Source organism: Agelaius phoeniceus, chromosome 9 (genome assembly GCF_051311805.1).
Source record: "Agelaius phoeniceus isolate bAgePho1 chromosome 9, bAgePho1.hap1, whole genome shotgun sequence".
Classification (NCBI taxonomy): domain Eukaryota; kingdom Metazoa; phylum Chordata; class Aves; order Passeriformes; family Icteridae; genus Agelaius; species Agelaius phoeniceus.
The window spans coordinates 24,910,680-24,929,749 of NC_135273.1; the positions used below are offsets into that span (position 1 = coordinate 24,910,680).

The following is a 19,070-nucleotide window of genomic DNA, read 5'->3' on the forward strand; positions in this document are numbered from 1 at the left end:
CAGCTTTTACTTTAATGTTCATCACAGGCACTTTCTTTCCACCACCACATCTGTTCGGGAGGCGCTGTATGAAGACATTTATTTAGGAGATAAACACGGGGTGGCAGCACTTCTCCAGCGCAGATTTCTCAGAATGCTGCCTGAAAGCATTAAGTCCCTTTTGGGGGCCATACACAGGCAACCCTTGCTTTGGAGGATTAAGTTGTTGCCTACTGACAAACAAAACTACCATAGAAGACAAACATGGTCTCACAACCTAAGAGTTACAAATAAAACCTAATACTTTTTCACTGAATTTCCATTAATCACAAGGACTAAAGAGTGATCATCCATGTATTAACAGGGAAATGCATATAACAATTTCAAAATCAAATCAAATTCAGTTATGTTGGTAAACTAAATTCCTACAAGAATAGAAGCAGCTGACTTGAGATGGACCATTTTACAGCAGCATTAAAAAAAAAAAAAACAACATAGAAAAAGATACACCTTTACATACATGGTAGGAAAAAGCTTTTTATTCTATGATTGTTGTGTCATAGTGTCATAGGAGAGCACTTATGTTTCAAAAACACAGGTAATTGAAACGCGACAGTAACAGCACATATGCACTGAAGGTGATTTAAATATTACACATATGTTAACATCTTTTATAAAAGAGGCAAAGATACTGTTAGGTGCTATGCAGCCTTCTCCCATCAAAGCAGCCCCCAGCTGTATGCATTGCTAACTCCAGTAAGGAAATTGGACCCTGGAATTTCCCATTGTCTAATCAGAAGCAACAGATCTGCTGATCCTTAGTCAGAGTTGGGAAAGTCATCTTCACCTTTGCCCATCAAAGGTTTGAGGTTCAGCTTTTGGTTTGAGTACCTGAGTCACACTTTGTCTTTATCCAAAGAACCAACAGAGCAGCAGTTAAAAGTAAACTGTATTTTGCTGTCTTATGCTGATTAAAAAAACAGACTCTGTCCATTATATCTTAGGTAATGAAAGACACTGAGGGTTAAAAAAAATCAATTTCCAAGAAAATAACCTTTTCTTTCTTTCCTTTTAAAATCTAAAATTCTTTATGTTGAATATAAAGCTGTCAAATTTGATTTTCAGAAGCATCCTCATGATTAGTGGTCTTCCTTTCTGGTATTAAAAGGTGACATGTCACTACTGTCAAAACACAAGTTTTTTAGGCACTTCCCATGAGAATTCCTGTCTTCCAAAGTGACCATAACATGCAGTCTTCTGGTAAATGGGCTTTTTTAAATCCAGATCCCTGTGTGTATAATAAAAAGAAGGAAAAATTTTTCATATTAAGATACTTAAGGATAACTACTATTAAATGGAAAAGATGAAACAATCTTAAATTCCTTTGGTAAATGAAAAGATACCTTTTTATCAGAGCAAAGTAACTTAAAGTTCTTGGAATGCAAAAGTTGTTCTATTTGACTTCCATATACTATACAAGGCCAAACCTTCAGTAACAGCTGAAGATTTTGCAATAAATCATTTCTTGGATGCAACTACTGGGACATTTTCCTTTCTGTGTGTTTCTTTACCTGACAATGACTCCAGGCCGAAGATCAAAGTTTTTGTGCACAATGTCCAGCAGCTCTTTCTCTGTTTTTTGGGAAGTTCCATAAGTGAACAGTGAAATAGACAGTGGATGAGCAACTCCAATGGCATAAGAAACCTGTGGGGAAAAAAGTGCCTTAGTCAGCCAATAAACACAGCACCTTGGGGCAACAGTGGGCAGCAGAAGAAAGCATTAATTTATGAATCATCTTATGAAAATGAAGGCCTCTCCTTCACTTCTCATATTTGCACAATCTGTACTTGTAGATAAAAGAAAAGTTGGAAAATGCTGAGGCCTCTGGATTACTTTCTCCCTCATTATCCAGTCACCCCATGCTTATTTCAATGACAGGGTGTGTCAGAGAGTTGAGGGTCCAACAAATACCTAGAAAAATAGCCAATAAAATAGCCAAAAATAGGCAATAAAATAGCCAAAAAGCTAACTGCAAAGTTCCAGTTTCAAGAGGCCAACTGTTATTAGAGACATTACAGTGGGCTTGAACCAAGTCTTCCTTTCTCCAGAACACCATCACCAAGACAGCTTCTACTACGGTGGCGCATGCCATGGGCATTCAAAGAGAACCTAGAGAGGGAAAATGGTTTGAGAGCAGCAACACCCTCAGCAGAGCATACCTGGACCAGAACACGGCGGCAGAGCCCAGCTTTCACCAGGGACTTGGCCACCCAGCGGGCGGCGTAGGCGGCCGACCTGTCCACCTTGGTGTAGTCCTTGCCGGAGAAGGCCCCGCCGCCGTGCGCGCCCCAGCCGCCGTACGTGTCCACGATGATCTTCCTCCCCGTGACGCCGGCATCACCCTGCGCCAGGGACAGAGGTGCTCCATGTCACATCCACTCAGCCTCAAACAGGGCTATGCATGCCCTCCGAGCATGCAGCAATATGTAATGCCCCACACGGGCATGGCTGGGGGTAGCTGAAGGAATGAGCTTGTCTCACCAAGGTACAACAGTGGCTGTAGTTGTTCTTTAAGGCCAGGTTCTCAAGATAAGCCATTCACAAATTTGTTTGGTTAATCAAGCCAACACCCAGATAACTAGAGCATGCACTGCCTGTTTTAATTGTAAATATGGAAGCTTTAGTTTAGAAATTACCTACTAAGTATCCCAACCTATTACAGAATATTGCTAAAATGCTATGTGCCATAAAGGAACTATTGAGAGATTTCACACTGATTAAAATATGAAAAAAAAATAAATCTAGGCTTTTGTATCTTTTAGCCAAAATCACAAATTGTGTGAATATTAAATAGTAGATTCTTTTTTTATTTACATTCAAATGTATGTCAGTAGTACGTTATAGATGGTCACATAGACAGTGGCACCCAGCACTTCCATTGCAGTATCAGAGACTGTCATATATGGACTAAAAACTGCATTTCCTACCCCAAAATATTTATAGTCTAATTTGAACTGTACACAATGGGTATGGAGAGAGTCATAGGTAATTGAGAAAGGATTACTTATTTCTAAGAATAGATGAATATTCAAAAATATAAAATAAGGAAGCACAGATAATATTCAAGTTGCCTACAGCTATCCTGACTGCTCCTCACAAGTGCTTCATATTTTCATTTGATCTGGGTTAGCTGATCAGCACTGGACTAATTGTCTGACCCCTGCAATTTACTACATCGTTAAGCTTTCTGGTGTGAAAGAAAATATGTTCAAATTTTAAATTCCACTGCCACCTGTGCAGGCAGATTTTAAATTCTTTGCCTCAGATCACCATGTCACTGAAATTCAACTGCTGGAATGTTTGCACAGCAAATACAAGTGGGGAGTCAAGGTTTTTCTTAGAAAGACTGTGCATATACACAGAAGTAAACCTTTGGCACTGTTTGTTCCAGTCTGCTAAGAAAGCACTGAGACATAAATCTGGATTTTAGACAGCTGAGCATGTATTAAAGGATCCTGTCCTTGGCTTTTTCTGCTTGCCTCAAACCTCAATTTTTAGATGGTGCAGACAGTTGCAATGACAACACCTTGCATGCCACCATGACTTGGCTGTAGAACTGAGTGAGAGGAAGAATAAATGGACGTGTGAAAGGCAAAAAAAGCTACCCCTTGTTTCAAAGGAGCTGAACAAGTACAAATGCACTTGTAAAGTGTGGGGAAGTCATCATTGTGATGAGCTGTAAGGCTGTGCTCATCACAGAAGCAGGTACTGCTGTTAGGAAAATGATGACAGCAGCAAACCTACTCATCTTGCCATACACAGAATTCAAGGTCCCACCACACTCAAAAACACAAGATGAAAATCCCCAGTGAAATATCTGTATCTTCCTTAGGTGAATTGAGCTGGAGGTAAGACAGCCTCCTGTAGCTAGCTTTGTTAAAAATAAAACCAAGTAAAGCTCTTCTGAGAAATAAGCAGAAAACTAAAGCTGGTAAAGTCAAGAGGAGAAATAGTTATTTCTATGCTGCAATGCCATTGTAAATTGCACAAGTGATGATAGCAGTTGGAAGGTCATGGACACATAGGCAGATTGACCCATACTGAGTAAACTTAGCCCAAGTTTAAACAGCTGCAAATGGACCCTGTGACTTTTCTCAGTTTGTATGTGCAAACATATGCAACACAGCTCCAGCACAAGAGTAGCAAGGGATACCTGGCTGGCTTATCACTTGTAACTATAGTACATTTTAAAATGGATGCAGTTCAGTACACATCTGAGAGATTTACATTTTTAATGGGTGCACTTCACTGCACACACAAAAATTTTCCTGTGTGTAGCCTTCTTTTTCTATGTAGCTATGATTGCTGCCTTGGTTCATTCACTCTAAGTTACAGCTCAAGTTTGACTTTCCTTTTGTGCATAGTCTAGGATATCAATGATACACAAAATTACAGTGATACAACCCATTGAACTGCATAAAAATACTTTTTTTTTTGTAGAATCAATAATTATAATGATAAGTCTCAACATCTTCCTACCTGTTGCATGGCACTAATATAAAAAAGAGTGCCTTAGAAATAATTCTAGAAAATTCTGGTAAGTGAATGAATTTGTAAAACAAAGGGAAAACACTGTCTACTTTGATTTATTTTAAAATTGAACCTAATTTCAGGAAGAAGCTTTGAAGTTTTGTTGTGATATTTCTGAAGGCATCTGAAGATTAAAACATTCATAATGGTAAATTTATTTTCAAAAACTAAATCTCAGAACTGCTGATCTACGGAGAGTGGAAGTTCTTCCTGACTTTGGTGAGAACAGGATCAAATTATAAATCCCATCTCCTGCACTGCCTAAAAGTAAAAGGAACATTTATTTTCTCACCAGAAGAAGCCTTATTGGGGCTGATTTTAAGAACAGATGAACACCTTCAGCTCTTACTGGTGCCAGACAGAACAGTGAGAGCTATGCAGACCTGAAAAGCAGGTTCACTGTAAGAGAAGTAAAGCTTCTCTTGTCCATCTCTCTGTCAGAAGTGCTTCCCATGAGGAAGGACTGCAGGTCTCATTCAGTGCTGGTTCCCAGAGGGTTTGAGAAAATTCAGAACTGGGCCCTACACTCTGCATGCAATGGAAGATTGGATGCAGACTTGCCTGCCTGGTCACAACACATGTACATTATCACCAGGCCCTCAAAGGTTACTTTGGCATAGGACATGTGAAACCCTGAGCCCTTCTCCCACATCCCACTGGAAAATTCTCCCACTGGGCAGCTTGCTCCTTACCCTGGGACAGAGATGCCAAAACCTGAGCATTGAAGACACACATACAGTGAAAGGCAACCTCATAAGACCACCAAAATGATACAACAACACAAACCTGAGGCCCTCCAATAACAAAACGTCCGCTGGGCTGAAGGTGATAAACAGTTTTGTCATCCAAGTATTTGGCAGGGACGACGACCTGGATGACGCGTTCCTTCAGGGTCCTGCGCATGCTCTCCAGGGAAATGCCCTCATCGTGCTGCACCGAGATCACGATGGTGTGAACGCGCACGGGGACCACTGCCCCGTTCTTCTGGGTGTACTGCACTGTCACCTGGGGGACACAGGCACCAAACAACAGAGCTGCTGTAAATGTGTTAGTGGCACCCATCAAACGTCACCCAGGCTGTTCTGAAAGCAGAACTGTGGCAAAATGTCAGTACTGGTGTTAGAGCGATCACTGCTCACAGTGATGCCAAGGTATAATAAATGAAGCCTATTTCCTGTTTCCTCACTGAATTTTTGCTATGCTAAAGAAAAAAAATAAAGGAAAAAAATAGAAAAACCCCAACTCAATAAGAACCTATTGATTTTCTATGAAATCATCCAAAATATGTCTTTCAGGTGCGGTTTCATTCAAAACTCTCAAGCCTCAGAAATTTATGTTCTTAGTGCATCTTGAAAATGTCAACCTGAACCCCTAAATACAAATAAATCCTTTGGATATCACTTTTCCAGCAAGCACAAACCACTTTAGTTCTGAAGGGTCAAGTGTCCCATCAGGGGCAGATGGTGGAGTGCTCTGAGACAAGTCAACCATTTTCCAACAGCCAAGAGTCAATGTCACAAGCAGTGGAAAAGCTTTATCTCCTCTTTGTAGGTAACCCTGATAAGCTGAAACACATCAAGTGCTGTTTTCAAAAAGCCCTCAGTATTTCTGGAAAGCCAGGGTGCTGGTTTCCAGCGCTGTGGACAATGCCCTGCAGTATTTACCTGTGTCTTGGAGTCAGGCCTCAGCCAAGGGAGTTCTCCACTGCGCCTCAGCTCTGCTAACCTGGCGTTCAGTTTGTGAGCCAGAATAATTGTCAGGGGCATGCATTCTTCTGTCTCATCTGTTGCATAGCCAAACATCAAACCCTGCAGGAGGAGAGAACATACTTCAATCACTGTTAAAGGCACCACAATCAAAGGCAATGAGATTTCATCTGAAGCAAAGAGTCACCAGTATCCTCCAGGTTTACTTTCTACTGTTTTACACCACAGTGCAAGAAGCCAAAACTCAGATCAGGCTCCAACATGTTACAGTGTAATGAGAAGCTCCCATGTTCCTAGAATTTTTTCACTAGCCTGAAGGCTTACATGTTGAGCTAGAAACCTCAACAAAAATGAAGACATATCTGCAAAAAAACCAATAGGTTCTTTCACAGAAAAAAAGAAATCTGCTGGAGAAAATATTTCAGGACTATTCTGTCATGGGGAAGATGTTTTCAGTAGCCTGGAAATGTTCCAGAGGCTTTTATGTATGAATACAGACACACTTACTGCAGCTCACATCTGAAATTTCAGTGGAATGGGGTGTGAGCACTCCATGAAGGACATACCCTTCAAACAGTTTAAGGCACCTGCCTCAGATTTTTCAATGTCACATGCTTAGAGTCACAGCTTCTACTGTTTATGTTATATTCACACAGTTATATATTACTTTTATTATTCTGTCATGTTCCCTGCATCAGATTATCATTTGCTAAATAGAATTAGCAGCATTTTCTTTCTCCTCATCCAGTGTATGTTGTGGGGGAGAAGAAAAGGGAAAAAAAGACAGGAAGGGACTTGGATCAAATGGAAAGTGAGGCCATCAAAGAAAGTCAAATCTCTTTTCATCTTATGTAGTATTATGTCCCCATGACAGCAGAAAATCATTTTAGTTCTCAAGGGATTTTTTAACAATATTAGCTTGGCTCCTGAACTCTGATACTTGCACTTATAGTTCTCAACAGCACTCATATAAACTAGATATTACTTCTAATGATAACAAGTAAATGTTGAATTAACTCATATGGCATCAGTCACATTATGCAGTTTTTATGCTAGTATCTCTCTCTTGAGAACACACCATAAATGCCTACATGTGTTCTTTAGCTCAGAGAAACTCACTTTGGACAGGCTCAATTACATGGAGCACCTATTACAAGAGCTGCCTCTGGGAATAAGTGAGAATTAAATATACTCTGGGTTTTATTGTACTAATGTCAAGGGCAGGTGAAACATCACCTAATGTTTTGCAGCACAAAATCTCAACAGCTCCTGGAATGTGAAAAGATTCTTTGCTTATTCCATATTATATGGCAAGTCTGGCTGCAAGATGAATGGTCTGATGAGCCTAAAACTATACAATAAAAACACAAAATACATAAGCATAAAACCTTTGCTGAGTTCTAAAGAGAACCTCCTCAGCTACTACAAACTGCCAGGGCTCTCCTGATTTGCCTGGAGTGCTAAAACAACACCAGACTAAAGTCTGCCTTCAAGGAACCTCCAACTGTTTTAGTAAAATTATGGGTTTTATTCTGGGGTAAAGGAAAGTGTGGAAATACTTTGATATGGGTTTTGACATAAAAAATAGGGCATTAAGATGGAGTAAACCTTTTCCATTAAAACAGCTTTTGTGTTTTAGATGTGATGCTATGTCTACCTGATCTCCAGCACCAACATCCTCTTCATTCCTGTGTAGATGAACACCTTGGGCAATATCAGGTGACTGCTGTTCCAGTGCCACTAAAACATTACAAGTCTTGTAGTCAAAGCCTATCAGGAAAAAATAATAGCAGTGAATTAACTTTTTCTGTCACAAGTAAGGAAAGTAACCTGGAGCCAGAGGACAAATTTTTTATTTTGAAGGATACCACATTCATAACTCAAAACCAAGCTATTATTCTTTAGTAAAATTTTTGTCAATACCACACTTGAAACCTTTTTTCGATGGGGTGAATCATACAGGGCTGCCTTTCTTGCTTGTTACTGGTTATTTTTTCTTGTACTGTGCCAAGCCAATTCAGATTATGAGCCTCTCCCAAATGAATACTAATGAAGTCCTCTACTAAATTCTACTAATGAATTCCCAGAAGTGAGTTTTTCAGCAACTGAAGACTCTGCTCTCTCCACATTATTTGTAACACATACAAAACAGTGTCCGTACTTAAATCTCTCATGGGACTTAGTATGAACCACAAACAGAAAAACACCAGATTCAGGTCTTATATGGCTTTCCAAGACCAAAAGTAAGTTTTTAAAAAGAAATTGAAAGATTTACAGAAGATTGTGGCAAAATTTCCCCCCTGTTCTTAGGTATATTAATAGTAACTTGCTTCTCTCCAAATCCAGCCTATCCTAGAACTGTAGCTCCTGACAGCTGCTGACCAAACTCATGTTCAGCCAGTACAACATATATACATATGCATATGATCCACTTGAATGCTCCTCACCCTCTTTTCAGTAGGCTATGCAGAGAAGAAAATTATATTTCTGTACATAATTGTTTGGTTTAGGGTTCTTTTTTACTTCTAGAAATTGTTTTTTACTGGGTCACCAAATCTCCCCTCATCATTGTTGGCAGTTTGGATAAAAGGAGATTTATGATCTCCTAGATTTGCCTCTGTGTTCTGGAAGCACTGCTGTTGTGTGACAGTGCAGGCAACCTGCAGCTGAGGCTGCTGTAATATTCTCCCATCACAACCTCCTGCAAATTTGATTGCAATCAAAGGACTGCAGTAAACAACTTGTAAACCAAAAGCTCTTAAAAGACACACTTCACTGTAACAGAATACTTGGAATATTTCTACTGTATAAACAGATCCATGCAAATCAGAAAGTGAAATGTGTCTGGTGCACAGAGCATTTTGTCTTTTTTGTCATTTACATATCTCACAATCTAGGTCTGGACCACACACTGCTCAGTGTAAAAGGAGATATTCAGAGCTGACAAAGAACCCTGCAGTGACAACCACCTTTACACCTGGGAATTCTAAATGCTACTGCAGTACAAAAATACAAAGGTACAATTAAATGAACTAGGTTTCTTCTCTCTCTCTTGCACCAAGGTGCAACAACCAGCCTGCCAAATGAAAACCAAGAGTCAAGTTCTTGCAAGTTTGGAGGAGTGGTAGGTTCTATGGTTCAAGTTGCAGTTAACTATTGTGGCCAAATACCACAGTTCAAAGTATAGTCTGCCTACTCCAAATTCAGTTTTAACTAATAAAAGGTTTTTACTTACTGAGGTAAAGCCAGAAAATGTATCATGTAGCACCATGTAAGCAGCTTTCCCACAGCACATTCATTTTGTATCAGGCTTGTTAAAGCCCCTGTATGGAAGTGGTGACAGACCTGTTTTGCAGTTGCCTATTGCTTGCTCTTCCACAATTTCATGGGGTTTTCCACCAACCTTTAGCTGAATCATCATAGCCAATATGTCTAATTGCATCTCGGACAACTCGCTGGTAATCCACAATAGCACGAGAAGTGATCTCCCCACAGAGCAGCACCATTCCTGTCTTGCATACTGTCTCTGAAAAGAGGGATGAGAACAGAGTACAATAGCAGAATAAGCCAGCCACTAAGACAAAGAACTGTGTTTGTGATGATGCTGATTTTGAGAGACCTATTGGATGTATACAGTGTAAATCCTTTCTATCTATATTTTTAGCAAGGTAACTTGATCTATAGAAAATTCTTTTCATATTCACCATCTGTCTGAAAGCAAGGAAAAACTAATATGTCCAATTTACAAATGGGAAAATCATAACACTGAGCATGATTCAGTGATATGCAAACCTGTTCCTTCCAGGACAATTCAGTCCACACACAAAATCAATGGCTCTACTCTTCTACAGCCTGCTTGTTTTTCAGTCTTTACAAAAACTTTTACTGTTTTTCTCATCTCTCCTTTTGAAAACTGTAATTCTTATGTCATTTTTTTTGAGAGTGAAATGAGCTAGATCTTTGCAAATATCCTAAAAAAAGAATGTGACTGTGTGATGGCTTAAAGCAAAGCAGCAAACGACTCACCACAAGCAACCTTGGCATTCGGGTCCTGTTTGAGGTGGGCGTCTAGTACAGCATCGCTGATCTGATCACAGATTTTATCTGCAAGACATCAAAGCTGTGATTCAAAACCACAGCACTCAATGCAGAACATGGACTGTTTGCATCACTTCCAGTAGGTATTTCAGAAAGGAATTCTTTTATTGCTTATTACTGGCATTAAGGTAGCTAAATAGAAAGACACATTGAACATCCTTCCAGCAAACTCAGTAGACACAGTGGGGAATTTACCTGCTGGTGTAAACTAACTGCAACTTCATCTGTAGTTTTCTGCACTTACATGTGAAACAAGTGTTTAATGCACTGAATAACCTGAGAGCTTGAGAGGTTTTACTTGCAGCTTTCTCCTTCTCCAGCACCGCCAGCTCTGCAAAGCAGTGGTGCTGTTATGGAATGGGGATGTTCCACCATCACCCCAACAGAAAGTTGCAATGTACCTGACCTACCCTGGAGGTAAAGCCTGAGAAAGTGTTTCTAGTAATAGAGATAATGCACAGCTCAGTGGAGGGCTGGGTTTTGGGTTGTTTTTTGTCACTGCTCCCTACCATCTGGCAATGTCACCTGCTAATGATCCCTGCAACCCACCTAAGGCAGCACAGGAAATACACACACAGCAGCAAAGAAGGGGTTACCAGCTGAAGTTTGCCTGAGGTAAACTTTCAGTCACATGCCAAATACAGAGGTTTCAGCTGAAGTTTTTCATAATAATATTTTATCTTTTTCTTTGTTTCTTTTCTAATCTTTAAAATAAATATTGAATCTTAATCAAATAATCTACCTAATCTAATGGACACAAAAGGGCAGCACCCATAGCAAGGTTTTCCACGTGAAAATGGTAAATATTCTTATATAATTTAATTTTATTGTTCTTTAAAAAAAGGTCTAGTATTGCTTTTAGATTTTCACATAACAAGCTGTGTGGAAAAATAAATTAATCTCCTGCCTTGCTGTGTGCAACACAATCTGTTGGAAAGCAATGTTTTGTAAGAGTCTGTCATTGTCATTAGAGGCTTTTAATACACTTAAGCTCAAGTCAAAATAAATTCTCACTTATTTTCATGAAGAAGGTGTACATTTAGCTAAGAGGGACAAATCAAGGACTGGAGAACTAATGTGATTCTGACACTCTTACTTCCCATATTCACTCCCATCTCACCACTTCAACACAAAAAGAATGAACACAAAAGACAATTAGCAAATGTAGGCTGTGTTGGAACTTTCAGCCTTGCAAGAACTGTGCATGGATTACTAAATTTGGGACAATTATTACCAAACAGGAATCAGACTTGCAATTTAATTAGATGTCCAACTGAACCTTGTTTAGCAAACCTGGGTACAAAGGTGGCAGGAGTGATTAAAATGTATCTTTGCTTGCTCTCTTCAAAGTTTTCATTTTATAAGGAAATATATCCACATTTTCAAGCTAAAAAGGAAGAAATATTGACAACAATAGGCAATTTATTACCTGGGTGAGACAACAGAGCAACTGGGATTAGGATGGCTTTCTTAGTGCAGGTCCAATACCCAGCAGCAAACTGTAGTGGCTGGGACTGCTTTGTAGTCATTTTTTCACCTCCCAGAGTTTCAATGAACAACCTTTACTGCTGTCCTGGCTCCACATGAAGCATGTCTCACCTGCATTAGATGCCTAAGTTCCCTGCATGGCACTCATTGGGATGTTATATGCATTCTTGCCAAAACATTGAAAAGGGTCTTAAGAAGCTGTGGGAAGGTTTAGGACAGAACAAGAAGAATGCCCTAAATCAGAAAAGTCTGTCTTACAGGATGAAATCAATCAAGAGACAGATAAAGATTCAAAACGGAGAGAATCTGAAAAGAGTCAGAGCCATTGAAACCATCTAGAGGCATGTAGGAGTCCTTATCCTTCAAATCTATACATGAAAATATAGAATTATCTTTTTGAAAGGTATGAATGAAATTCAGCTACCATTTACTAGCTTGTTTGAAGAGCTCTTGTGTGAAATGTTATTATCTGTGTATGAAGGTCAGGTCAAAATATATTTTAGAGATCCCTTCTGATCGTTGACATCTATGTGAGACACTAATAAATTAAAATAACAGATTAGAATAATTTGGAGCATACCTTTACATTAAAATATTCTGAGGCAAATCAGTTTGATAATACATGTCATATCTGACTGTTGGTGCAACAACCAGCAGTTCTAGTGCAACTAGATCCAAATCCAGACACAGATATGTCTGTCAAGACAGGAAAGAGGAATCCAGCTGGATGATTGGCTGATTAATGCATTAAAGTAAAGGCATGTCTATTAGTAAAGGTCTCTGGTGTAAAATAAAACCAGGCATTCTATTTTTAGCAATGCTTAGCAGGCTTTGTGCACCCTCCATTATGTTACTTAAATTTCTCATCTCAGCTGGCCCATTTCTCTTATTATCTGCTAAGTGTGAGAGGTTAAGTTTGTCTATTCTTTTTTTCCTTTTTTATTTTCCCTTCTTTTTTAGAAACAGGGAAAGCAGAATGGAACACCTCTGGTGAGACACTATAATTTTAAAATAACCCCATTTAATAGGTCAGAATTCAGTCCATGCTTACCTTCATGTCATGAATTACCATCCAGTAGAATGAATATTGCAAAAGGGGTATCTAAAATGACTGAGCAGGAAAGTATTAGACAGCCATGACTCTTTTCATGAAATCCAGTCATCCCACAGGCCCAGCCTTATGGCAGAGATGCCAACAAGCCATGAAACAGCTCTTGCTAACCATAATATGAGTCTGGGGAGGCTGATGATAAACCCTACTCAAAATCCCAGTTGTAATACTAGGAAGTAGAGGAGGTGTTCAACAACAAAGATGATCTCTGATAATCAGAAGAAACATCACAGTTAGCCAGATAGTTTGACATATGTTTGTTACATTAATCTAGAGTATGTAAGATCCCAATAAAAGTTCTCAGAACCTTCATAGGAATTCAGTTTCATAGACACCACACAGAGGAAAAACAAAATTCTGAACAGCAGTAAAAACTGAAAATTTTATTCAACAAAACTCCACAAAGTACAACAAAGTGGTACAGCCAAACTTCTGCCTTTGATGGTGTAGTAAATATAATAAACATTGAACATTTTAAATGGCAAGGTTGGTTTTCTTCAAAACCTGTAACCATAAACATTAAATTCATTATTTTTTAGTGATATGTTATTTTTATCAAGAGAAAAAATTAAACTAGAATGTGAATTTTTATATTCAAAGTATGGCCAACAGAGCAATTCTCAGTTTTCTGCTAAAAAAACATTAAACAGGGAAGAAATGCAGATATTTATCATAAGCATTTCATCAAAAAATCAGCTTTCCTACAAAAGACTTTCACTAGAAAGACTTCAAATACCTGCATTGTGCTGTACATTTTTCCTATTTAAAAGAACCCTTGAGGAGTGCTAGTTGATAAGTGCAGTGGTACTGCACTATTAGCAGTGTCCAAATATCATGTACAGCTGTTCTCCTTGTGCAGTGCAGCTTACTGAAGTATCATGCATATCATTAAGTATATATAATCTTAGATATAAGACATGCTGGACAGATCTGCATTTTCTGGGGGTTTTTTCCTTCATGATTTTTTTTTCCCTGTGAATATCTGCAAGATAAACACATGCTTTTAATATGGTTGAAAACCTGAGGTTGCTTTTAGAAGATGTTTGATCTTATATTTTTAAAGAGATTCCTTAGGACTTTGTGGAAAACTGAATGGCAGCCAGTTTGCAGCCAGTTCCACCTGAAGCCACCAGCTAGGGGAGGGAATTACTGCTTGGTGGTTTGACATCTGTAAGACATTGTGGGGCAGAGAAATACACAATACTTTTCAAAAAGTACCATGAAACCTGTGCAGCATGACAGACACTACAGGACTAATGGAGCAGTGACAAAATAGAGACCAAAAGAAAGAGTTATCTTTTTCATGCTTCTGTCTCTGCACTTTTATTATTATATTGAAAGGAAGAAGTCATGTGTAAGTCTTCAGAGAGTTTGGAATTTACACCACTAAATGATTAAAGATCTGAAAGGAATTCCCAAACGTTATGCCCAGGGGGTTTGGAAGAATCTGGAGTGAGAAGATGGCATAAACAGTCTTCTGTGATGTCTTTGGGGAACACAGGTGATACCTGTAGGTTAATTATTGACAGCTAGCACTTGCTTCTATGGAATCTGGACTTCTCAGAGACACCCAGCTCTAGGCATGGCACAGATACAAGGCAGCTCTCTGTACACTCAAATAAATAACCATGTAATTTCTCCTGCTTTGTGCATTAAGAAGGTTTCCATTAAAGCATCCAATACTCAGTTAATACAATCAGAACAATTCAAATTTCCACCAGACAAAGATCTGGTTCAGGATCTTTACTGCACATAATGCCCTCTAGCAAAATTATACTATCACATACGGAAGAGAAATAATCAAGAACACGCAAATTATCCATTTTGTATAAACAGAGGAAATCAAAACTCACAATAAAATTCTATTGCTACAGATAACATCAGAAGCCCAACTGCAGCCTCAGGCACTGGGCCTCTTTTTAAGAAATAACCAAGATTTTCCTGGGTGATAAAATCCTAATGGCATGTCTACACCTCTTGTGCAAAACCACAGAGGGAAAAGGGGGCTTGGCCAGGATGTAGGAGTGATCAATTTGCTCTCAGGAGCCAGAGCTGTCACTGAGATGATTAAGATCCAATGCTGATGCTCAGGAAAAAGAATTTGCAGGACAACCCAGAGTTACTGCCAGCCTGTCCTCCTTTGATCTGGAAAATCTCTGTTTTCCCTTTGCCATAGGCACTGGGGGTTTCAGTACCCTGAGTGAAGAAGCAGGCTGTTTAAGAAAGCATCACAGCCTTGAAAACAGCCAGGTAAATTTCAGTTTCCACTCACTCTAAAAAAACATCCCAGGATGGTACTTTGTATCTCATAGTACCCAGAGACCCAGCAAGCTCTGCAGGCGAGAGAAGCTGCAGGGGTACCCAAGTGGTAACTGTGTTTCTCAAGGGCTTGCCTTGTACTTCAGCACAGGTGAAAAATAATGTTCATGGGGCTTAAACCCAACAGAGGGTTTGGAAATAAAGGAGGGAATGTGAATAAGAACTAAAAAATTGGCCAAATTCTAAAACAAGAAACAGTATAAATAGAGGAGTAGTAAGAAAACAAACCGAGGGACAAAGCTAAATCTGAGGACTCTGTTGAACTCTCTCTGCTCTGAGACATGCCTATTTTTGCCCCAAGATGATTAAAAAATAATGATTAGAGTAGCATAAATTTTGACCATTTGTCTTTGGAAATAACATCATCCATGTAAAATTACCACACTGTATTATGTGATTTTTCCCATGAAACTCCATAGCACTACAGTCACTGGATGTAAATGTATATAAATTTGACATGGGACATAGGTTCCAAGGACAAAACGTGGCTGTCATTTTCTGTCTGTGTTACATCAGAAAGAACCCCAACTGGTTTAACCTGATGTAGTTGCCTTCATATTGATGGAGAGGTACTCAATTGCATCAGCCATGGATTTGATCTGCAGTAATAAGTTAATCTAGAAGAGTATCAAACTATAGACATCAAGTTCTCATTGCTGACCTTTTTATCCTGTGCTATAAAATCATCCTAGCCATTTATGATTCACTCACATAACATGAATACAGACCTGAAAAGCCTTATTACAGCAAAAAGCACAGGCCACCAAATCAGCTTCTAAAACAAATACACTTTTCAGGACCTCAAATAGCCCATTGTCCCCTGGCCTCACTTGAGGGAACAGTTGCTGTTGACATAAGGTGTATGTTTATGGTGGATGAATATTTGTTTTCAATAAAATTGAACTAATCTCTGCTGACCATACATAAAGTTTAGCAAATAACTGTCCACTATTTGCTTAAGCAATTCCATATATTGCATCAGATGATGGAAAGGGGTGGGAGGCGGGTGGCAAACTGGTGGCTCTGCCATGTACAGCTGCTGGGACCACTAAAAAAAGGCTCCAAGATAGGCTACTTAGGGATATTCCTGTCATGGGTGATAGTCTTAGACCACTCCATATGTGCAGGACAGTTTCACAGGTCCCATAAAGATATGGAACTCGAGAAGCAAGCTATGCATTCTTACCCATATATGAAACTTGAGCCTGTCAGAGATACAGTAGTGTCCCCACAGGAATACTGAAAGAAATTTAGGTGAAAAGGAAGGAGCAGCACCCATAAACCTCACTGCCTTCCTCAGCTGAACACACACCCTGCAAAAGCACATAAACTGCTGTTGGAAGCACTCTAGTTATAGCAGTTCTACAGTCTGTATGGACAAAATCCGGTAGAAATAAAGTAGAAAAAGCACCCTGTTACAAATAACTTCTCTAGTAAGATTAACACCAGGTGAATTCTTCTTTAGGCTTTTAAAACACCTCAAATGAAAATACTACACTTTTTAGACTTTTACCAGAGCTGGCTTCTTACCTGGATGTCCTTCTCCCACGGACTCCGATGTGAACATGAAAGCCCCCTCATCATCAAGCGTGTAATCACATAAACCATCCACCGGCCCATTCATGGCTCTGATGCTGCTCCTGGTGGGCTATTACAAACGGGGCTTGAGGAGCTCTACCTTCAGTGCCTTCTGTTTAAGAAGGCTCTAACAGCAGGACTATTGCTGCCTTCACTTATTACCTCCTGGGCTAACTTGAATTTCAGTGTGTGAAAGCAGCATGTGCTTGCATCCGTGCCTGCATGCAAGGAGTATGCATGTGCCTGAAGTCTGTATCCCTACCTAGCCTGATCTGTCAGTCCCTGAGCTGCTCCTATATATGGAAAAGTGAAAGTGCCCAGATAATCATGTGAGGAAAATGGAAGAGCCCATTTCTTGGCAGGGGAGTTAGTTAACTTTAGGATACTTCACTAATTAACTCAGTTCTTGGAAACACTCTGGATTCAACCTGTGCAAGATTGGTTATCTTAGCAGCTCCACTGAGCATGAAGTAACGCAGGAGTGCTAGTGACAGTTCAGGCCAGCTGCTTTTCTCTTTGGCCCTCCCCTGATTCTGGGATCTATGGTGTACTTCCAACTCTGCGTTGTGGTTTTGCAGGGATATATACAAAACGTGTAAACTCACGGCTTTCCTAACGAAGGACTAGAAGAAGGTTGCTCTGCATCTTATAACCATACTTTCCTTTTACTTTTTCATCTCTAGAAAACTAGAATTCTCTCATGAATTGGTTTTTTTTTTTAATCTTCATTCATTTTTCGTGCACATTTGAGAGACAAAACATCTGATAAGATCTAGCACCACGCTGCTTCACAGTCTGCTACACAGAGCTTACCCTTCAGCCTTTGCTTTTGTTTTCCCCTGTCCTTTCTCCTATTAATACAGGTCCATTTTAATTATATTTTTGTATCATATTCCCATACTACAGTCCATAACCCTTATAAATACAATAACTGCCACATCTCAGAGCTCAGTGATCAGTTCTGCTGCAGAGAATTTCTTCTAGTCAAATGGCTCATATCTGGAATATGCTGGCGGCATGTCAGGTATGAAGGCAGAAGGCATTTTGTGGGTATTTGTGTTTTTAAGTGAGTATATAAAAAACAAGTAAACATACCCATGGGACAGATCCACAAAATGCCCACCATTACTGCACCAGTATAAGTAGGTGTAATTTTCCTTATTTCCTTTACAGAAACCAGTATAGTCTTAATCTCTCACCAAAGCACTGGTCTATGAAAAAAAAACTCTTCAGTTTAATAACTTAGTTTACTTCAAACCCTTAGCCATTATTATTATTATAATTAATATCATTATTTAAAAATCCCCAAGATGGTTCCTTGGATTCAAATTTCTCACTGCTACATATTAATGTAAGAACTCATTAGAATTTTCACTTTCTGCCTACATTCCTGAAAACAATAACCAATGCCTGTGAATGTTCACCAGTAATCTGCTGCAGCATTGGCCCCTCTCCAATAATCATCAACATGGAATTGTTCATTTCAAATACTCTTCCCTGGTTTTCTATTCCAGAATTCATCTCATGGAATGATGAGAATGGGTTGCACTTAAATTCCACAAATTCACACATCAGATACACATTATGAGGCACAGGTTTCTCTGGAGTAAACTGTGGTCACCCCACTGACATGAAGATACTATCCCAGCCTGAATAAAGTACACATTAACACCACGCAGAAAAATAGAATTTGTAAAAAAAAAACAAAAACAACAAATAAGACCAAAGAGTAACTAACTGTATTAAACCTAGTTAATCTGTAACATTCAAAAATGATATTAACTTTTAAAGTAAAATAGCATCAATGATAAGCAATCATTCTTAAATGCAAATATTTTCTTCTTCCTTACGGAGGCACCAAAAGACACAATGGGAATGAATGAAACAAAAAATGATTTTGTGTGTATTAAAGACTTTTCTTTCTGATTCTACAATCATCCAACAAAAGCAGACAAGACTGATTATTATTAGCCTGTGAGTTCCACTCTCTCTTGCTTCTGGATTTGCTTTTCCTTGGTCTTCAATGCCACTTAAGGAGAGAAAGTGTAGTTTGGGAATCAGCATTCATGGTTTTAAGGCAACACTTCAGGAGAACGCAGGACTCACACAATTCTCTTATCACATGCAAAAATAAAAAACCCACAAGCTCTAAAAATGCTGAAGAGCACAAGTATTGACATACATGAGGAATGAGTTTGCA

General features: G+C 39.2%; 1 protein-coding gene across 1 annotated transcript; it reads right to left on the reverse strand.

Annotated features, from left to right (window-relative positions):
- Positions 1–496: 496 nt before the first annotated feature.
- On the reverse strand, positions 497–18,088 carry MAT1A (methionine adenosyltransferase 1A). Its single transcript, XM_054637575.2, has 9 exons — positions 16,823–18,088; positions 10,303–10,380; positions 9,680–9,802; positions 7,934–8,046; positions 6,235–6,378; positions 5,357–5,575; positions 2,200–2,382; positions 1,551–1,684; positions 497–1,267 (listed from the first exon to the last, which is right to left on the reverse strand). The coding sequence occupies exons 1-9, from the start codon at positions 16,914–16,916 to the stop codon at positions 1,165–1,167; spliced, it is 1,191 nt and encodes a 396-aa protein (XP_054493550.1). The 5' UTR covers positions 16,917–18,088; the 3' UTR covers positions 497–1,164.
- Positions 18,089–19,070: the final 982 nt, after the last annotated feature.